General features: G+C 58.0%; 1 protein-coding gene across 1 annotated transcript; it reads right to left on the minus strand.

Annotated features, from left to right (window-relative positions):
- Positions 1–699: 699 nt before the first annotated feature.
- On the minus strand, positions 700–6,425 carry SNAI1 (snail family transcriptional repressor 1). The gene is made up of 3 exons (XM_004698318.2): positions 6,319–6,425; positions 5,203–5,730; positions 700–1,675 (listed from the first exon to the last, which is right to left on the minus strand). The coding sequence occupies exons 1-3, from the start codon at positions 6,398–6,400 to the stop codon at positions 1,485–1,487; spliced, it is 801 nt and encodes a 266-aa protein (XP_004698375.1). The 5' UTR covers positions 6,401–6,425; the 3' UTR covers positions 700–1,484.
- Positions 6,426–6,667: the final 242 nt, after the last annotated feature.

Here is a 6,667-nt window from a genome sequence, read left to right on the forward strand (position 1 = left end):
CCTTGCATCAAAGGCCATTTGGTACTCAGGGCGACCAGGCGGAGGTGTGGGCCCGACAGGGAGGCAGGGGCAGGGCGCAGGGGCCTGCAAACAGGAAGGACATCCTCATTCCACTCCCCAATCTGGGAGCAGCAGCCAGTCCCTCCCCAAAGACCTGCAAGGCTGCAACAAAGCCCTGGCGCTGTCTAGTTGATAAGACCCAGGGAAGCCAGCCTTTTGCCCTCTGGGCTCAGTGAGCTTCAAATGCAAGGAGAATAAATAAATAGAGGGAAGATGCATAGCCTGCAAGGGGCTCCCACTGCATTGCTCACCGGCCTGGTGAGATGCCTCCAACCGCCCTTGTAACCCCACCCCACCCCCACCCCAGGGCCATTTGCACTGGAGTCAAGCCCAGGACTCTCAAGGTGGGTTTCTAAAGACAAGATGTAAAGCTTTGCCCGAAATCTGCCAGCTCGCTTCCTGCCTTCCTAAAATCCATCTGTTGGGAGTGGAATGAGCCCCATCAGGTTGTCTGGACCATCATCCTTGCCAAAACAGGGGGTGCCAGGCCTTTCTTCCACATGTGAGTGAGCAGGTGGGGTCGAACTGGCAACTTGTTGGGGTTAGGAGCCACATGCAAACCCTTTGTGCTACCCAGGGACCTTCCTTCCCCCAGACTCTCAAAAAACCACTTTCTACACAACCAAGTCGATCTTTTTTAATAGATAAATTAACCGCTTTATTGAATATCAATAAACTGTACATATTACTATACAAAATGTCTCCTTAGTACAAAACGTTGCTTGCAATATAAATACCAGTGTACCTTAAAAAAAAATGTAAACATCTTCCTTCCAGGTCCACCTGTTGAGCCCCCAAAATAGTGCTGGGAGACCCGCTGGGTCAGGTCAAAGCACCCTGCTTGGGGCTTCAACAAGTGACAGCAATTCCTCACAGTCCCTTTTGAGAAGTTGTTCAACTGCCTGTGAAAACAGGTGCCACCGTGACACACAGGGGGCTGAACTAGCTGCCCAGGCCTGGGGCAGTGGGGTCTCGACCCGCTTGTGTCCTGTGACCACCCCACAGACACGCCAGGGGGTGGGCTATTGCATAGTTAGAGCCACACCTCACAGAGAGGTGGCCTGAGTAGAGGGGGAGGAATGGGGGCCTCTGGGTGGGGGTGGGTGAGTCCTAGTCTGGTTGGCTGACTCAAAGCACCTACATCCAAACAGCTTTGGACAGACACACCCCCCATCTAAGAGAGGCCATGATCCGGGGAATGCTCTGGAACTGGAACTGCCCACCGCTGGGAAGGTCTGCAGAAAGGCCTCGTTCAGAGCCCACCAGCCTCTCACAGCTGTGAAGACCACCGGACAAGGGCCCTTGTCGGGACGAGGCCAGCACAGCACAGCCAGAATGGGCCACTCAGAAGGGAATTCAGCGGCCCTGAAGGGTCCTTCTCGCTGGAGTGGGGGGAGCATGCTGGAGGGGTGTCCAAAGTGGCCCTAGGGCCCCCGGGGGCCCCCGGAGCAGCCTGACTCTTCGTGCTTGTGGAGCAGGGACATGCGGGAGAAGGTACGAGAACAGGTCCGGCACTGGTACTTCTTGACGGCCGAGTGGGTCTGCAGGTGTGCGCGAAGGTTGGAGCGGTCCGCGAAGGCACGGCTGCAGTGGGGGCAGGAAAAGGGCTTCTCACCTGCAGAGAGGAGCAGAGAGGGTTGAGGGTGACCGCCCTCCAGTCACCAGGACACCCCCACGCCGGGCCTCATTCACACCAAGTGCTGAACTGCCTGCAGCGCCTCCCCCACTACCTCCAACAGCCAGGGAGGGCACAACGCTCACCCCAAGATGGGCAAGAGGTCTTGGGCTCCTCCCTAGGAAGCGTGACCCATCCAACCCCACCCCAGAAGGAGCTGGCTGGAACTTCCCCAAACCAGGCCACCATAAAGCCTGGATTCAGCTGGGGACGCTGCCAGTTCAGCTTTGGGCACGTGGTGGTATGGCTTCCCTGAGTCTGGGAGCACTACTCTGTCAGGGGAACCTGTTGGCTCCCAGCTCCTAGGAGTTGCCTATCACTGCGGGAAGCTCAGATAGAGCTGGTCTGGCCCTGGGCCAGCGCAGGAAGTAGTCAACAATGGCAATCAGGACAAGGATGGGGACTGCACCGGGGGTGGTGGTGCCGAAGCTCCACAAGGATCTCTTATCAGTCCCCATCGCCCCCCATGGGAGCTATATCAGATTGGGAAAGCGAGGCACAGGAAGGCGAAGCAGCAGGTTCAGGAGCATGCAGAGGGTCAAGGGTGCAGGACTCTAGAGACCTTGGCCTCTCCTCGGCCAAGGGAGGCTTGTGGGAGGCATTCCTTATGATCAGGCCGGGAGCGCAAATCATTCCTGGGACTGCTTTGTGAACAAAGCTTAAGAGGCAGACTGAGCCGCCTCTCCACCAAGTTAGCCAGGCCCTTCCTCATCACAATGCCCACTGCAGATCACAAGGCCCCAGCCTCCTGGTCTCCATCTACCCTGAAATCAGGCTGAGGGTTCCTACGAGAGGCAGGAGTCTCTCCTGAGCCCATCTGAAGTCCTGAGCTCCGTTCAGGGCTGGGGCTGCCCACCCACCCCCACCCTGCTTGTAAGAGATGACGGAAACCCTCCCCTCACTCTCAGCCCTGACTGAAAAGTCTTACAGGGCTTTGCACACAGGGTTGGGTACACAGTACATGCTCAATAAACACAGAATGAGTTTTTACCACCAGGGGTCCTTAAGAATGTATCCCCCCCAAAATCAAACACAACTGCCTTCAAGTCAATTCCGACTCATAGCAACCTTCTAAGGCCAGGAGGCCTTCTGTGGGATTCGAAGCTGTGAAATCTTTACCGGGCAGCCTGCCTCATCTTAACCCCTCAGAGTGGGGGCTGAGTTCGAACTGTGACTTTGTGCTTGTTCTACAAAGGCAAAAAGCCTCAGGGGACGCTCCCAGCTAATGTTATGCCAGCTTGTTAGAATCCCCGCCCCAAACAAGAGGATATCATTTACATTGCAGAAACATCGGAAGTGCGTGCCTCTTTTTTTGGTCTCCTTTCTTTTTGGATGGGACCAAGGGGAGGTCAACACTCCCCAAATTAAACGTCCTAATAGGAATGAACTCATTAAAGCAAAAATATGCAGAGCCCCTGCCAGGCCCGGCCCTGAGGTGTGATGGAGTAAGCCTCCAAAGACTCCTAGAAGGAGGGCCCTCCTCCCAGCCCCACCCCAAGATCCCATCCAGTAAATAAATCCCTTACAGGAATTCAAAAAGAGCTAATGAATTAATCTGCCCTCCAATGCGCCTGAGGCACTATGCTAGGTGCTGCCGGGAGTGGGTGGAGGAGTCAGGTGCTGCCCAGGTATGTGGTGAGCACCTGTCTTGGGCCAGGGCCTGTGCTGAGTCCCCTCACCCACAAGGAGGTGGAGAACCACCACTGGGCGGGGCGGGCTGAGGGTCTGTTCTGTCCTTCGGTGAAGTCCTTCCTAGTTCGTTTGCTCTCAAGTGTATGCAGATCAGGAGAGGGCGTGCTTCCCCCAGGGCAGGTACTCATCCAGCCTCCAGGAGCTGTGAGATCTCGCTGAGCCTCAACCTTCGCATCCGTAAGATGGGCTCTGTAAGGGCCCCACTCCCCTCCCCAGGCTGTAGGCAGGTTTATGGAATAAACACACACCGCACCATAAATAAACCTGAACAGAGCGGAAAGGAGGAACTATAAAACCTGATGGTGAGGGGGGGGTCATCTGTCTAGCCAGCATCCCTCCCCGCCTCCCAGACGCCTTTAAGGTGCTCCCTGAGTGTGAAATCGGCACCAGGCCGGCGGGGACAAAGGCTGCTGAGGGGTACACAGTACATGTGATACCCCCTGGATTAAAGGGGCCTGCCATGCTGTGGGCCGGCAGCTGCGACGGGAACAGGTGCAGGGCACCGCTGCCCCATGCACCTGCTCCTCCCCCCCCACACATCCCCCTACTGGGCCCACCATTAAGGGGCACAATGGGGGTCAATGAGAAGGCCCTGGTGCATTTCAAGGGGTCCTGGGGCTTTTGTGTCACACAGTTCCTTTACATAAAATGTTTAAAAAACAAAACAAAACTATGGATGGGAGTGGAGAGAGGTGGGGGGTGGGGGTGGCGGTACAGAGGCCCTAGTAGAACTGATTGGCCACCTGGAGTCCAGCTGAGACTTTTGGACATGTTAAAACGTGGGCTTTTTGTGGCTTGAGGGAGAAAAGTGGGCAGCAGTCCTACTTTGTAGGAATAAGAAAAATACCTGTGATGCCTGCAAAATGGCAGCCCTCCCCCACGACTGGCCCCCACAAGGCCAGCCACCTGGCAGAACCGAGTCTCCAAACCGGTCAGTTTGACTATGAGGTCCACAAGCATAACCTTTGAACCTGTTTCCCTAACAATCCCTTACCAACCCCCTATCATTCAGGTCCCACCAAAGGCTACCTGCCCCTCATTCCAGAGAGGAGAGGCAGTGCTTCTTTGCTGCCAGCAAAGTCATTCCCTGGCCTGGCTGACAGGCCTGAGCGGGTCCCCTTCACCCTGAGCACCACTGGGATAATACCATTACAAAGGACTCACAAGGCAGTGCATTTTCCCAGCTTCACCCTCCAGCAGGTGTTAGCTGAACCCTCCTCCGGAAGGGGTGAGCCACTTGCCCTAGGCCATACCTCGAGGCATGGTACATTCTCTTGGACTGCAAGCTTTCAATCAACCCATACGGACCCCACAAATAAAGGGTGCTGGGACCCCCTGTAGAGAGGAGGAAAGGGAGGCCCATCAAGGGAGGTAAAACACCAGCCAGAGGAGGTTTTTCCCCAACGTTTCCGAAGCAAGAGTCAAGGCCAGGGGTGTGGGGGGGTCCGACAACATCGGCATCTGGGTGGGCTGGGGGAGGGAGGCGCAAGATGAGGTCCCGTTCACACCTGGCCACAGAGCAAGGTGTTGGTTACACCTTCCTCGTCTCCAGCTCCCACTCATTTGGCTCAGAACAGCCAGCAAAAGGCACAGGGCAGCGGCGGGTCAGACTGACTGCTCTACTCCCGGGTGAAGAGTTAACGGTCTGGGCCACCCACGGGGGCAGTTCCACGCTGTCCTGTGGGTCACTACAAGTTGCTAAGACTGGATGGCAATGCGTTTGGGTGGGTCTGGAAGGTGAGGGCGCAGCAGCTAGCTCCCTGGGGGTTACTCACCGGTGTGGGTCCGCACGTGGCCTTGTAGCAGCCAGGGCCGGGAGAAGGCCTTCCCACAGATGTCGCAGACACAGGGCAGAGTGTGGCTTCGTATGTGCATCTTGAGGGCGCCCAGGCTGACGTACTCTTTGTCGCAGTACTTGCAGTTGAAGGCCTTCCGAGACTGGGGGTCCTTGGCCACGGTGAGCACGGCTAGCTGTTTGGGTACCTGGCCCAAGCCCGTGAAGGCAGCAAAGGCTTCGGCCTCCAGCGAAGAGGCTGAGGCAGAAGAGAAGGACGAGGGAGCTGGCGAAGGCGGGCTGGGGGGCTGGGAACCTTTCCCACTGTCCTCATCCGACAGAGAGGTCAGCTCGCTGGCCTTCGGGCCCTCCTGGGGTGGCAGGGAGGCCCAGCCGCTGGGCTGGACTTGGGGTACCAGGAGAGAGTCCCAGATGAGCGTGGGCAGTGAGGCCCTAGGGTTGAGGACCTCGGGTGGCGGGATTGCTGCCAGCAGGTGGGCCTGGTCGTAGGGCTGCTGAATGGCGAACTCTGGAGGAGACAGGGAGAAGGCGGCAGGCATTAGATCATTCGGTCAGCAAACATTAACCACCTCCACCTAGACCAGGGGATGGGGGCTGGTGCTCACCACCTCTCTGAGGCCAGAAGAGCTCAACCCAACATCCCAGGCCCAGCCCAGAGGAAGCCTTCTCTCGCTTCTGCTCGACTCCCCAAGTTCCCAGCACCTGACCCCAGTCTCCCCAGCCCTATCCCAAACCCCTCGCTCCACATACCTCTTCCAGCCTCTCTCCCCCTCCCCCATTTTCTCTCCTGGCCTCTCAACCAGCTCCTGGGGCGCGGCCTCTCTCACTAATGTATTCTCTGGCCCCTGTGCCCTGCCCGCTCCCTGCCCCCAAAGAGCCCTTCCACTGGCCCTCCACCCCTCCCCCAAGCCGCCCACATGCAAGGTTCACGCTTACACCTGCCAGAGCCCCTCTGCCACATGTTCCCAGGCAGACCCCTTCTACGGTCACGTCCCCCTCGATTTGGGGCCCAGATTTCCACTCCTAAAGGATCCCCACTCCGCCTGCGCCGGTCTCCCCAGCTCCTCCCTGGGGTCCGGCACCCCCTTTAACTCACCTAAGGACGAATCGTGCAGCTCGCTGTAGTTGGGTCTCCGGCGAGAGCAAGCGGGCTTCCTGACAAGGAAAGAACGCGGCATGGTGGCCCAGCAAGGCGAGCGGGTCTTCGAGTCTCTCAAGGGCCGCAACGTGAGCAACAGAGACTGAGAGCAGCGTTCTAAGAAAAGCGACTGCTCCAACTCCTTTAAGTACCCCGGTGGGGCGGGGCCCTGGGTAGACACGCCCCTTTGTCACCTCTGCGCCAATCGGCGGCGTCTCCGCCGGAAGCCACGCCCCGGGCAGGTGCGCCGGGGGCGGACGGAGCTCGCGCCGCGTGGCGCGTGGCGCGGGTGGGGCAGCCGGGCCGG

The sequence above is a fragment of the Echinops telfairi genome, unplaced genomic scaffold (assembly GCF_000313985.2).
Source record: "Echinops telfairi isolate 266 unplaced genomic scaffold, ASM31398v2 ScPeMD7_5592;HRSCAF=6446, whole genome shotgun sequence".
NCBI lineage: Eukaryota > Metazoa > Chordata > Mammalia > Afrosoricida > Tenrecidae > Echinops > Echinops telfairi.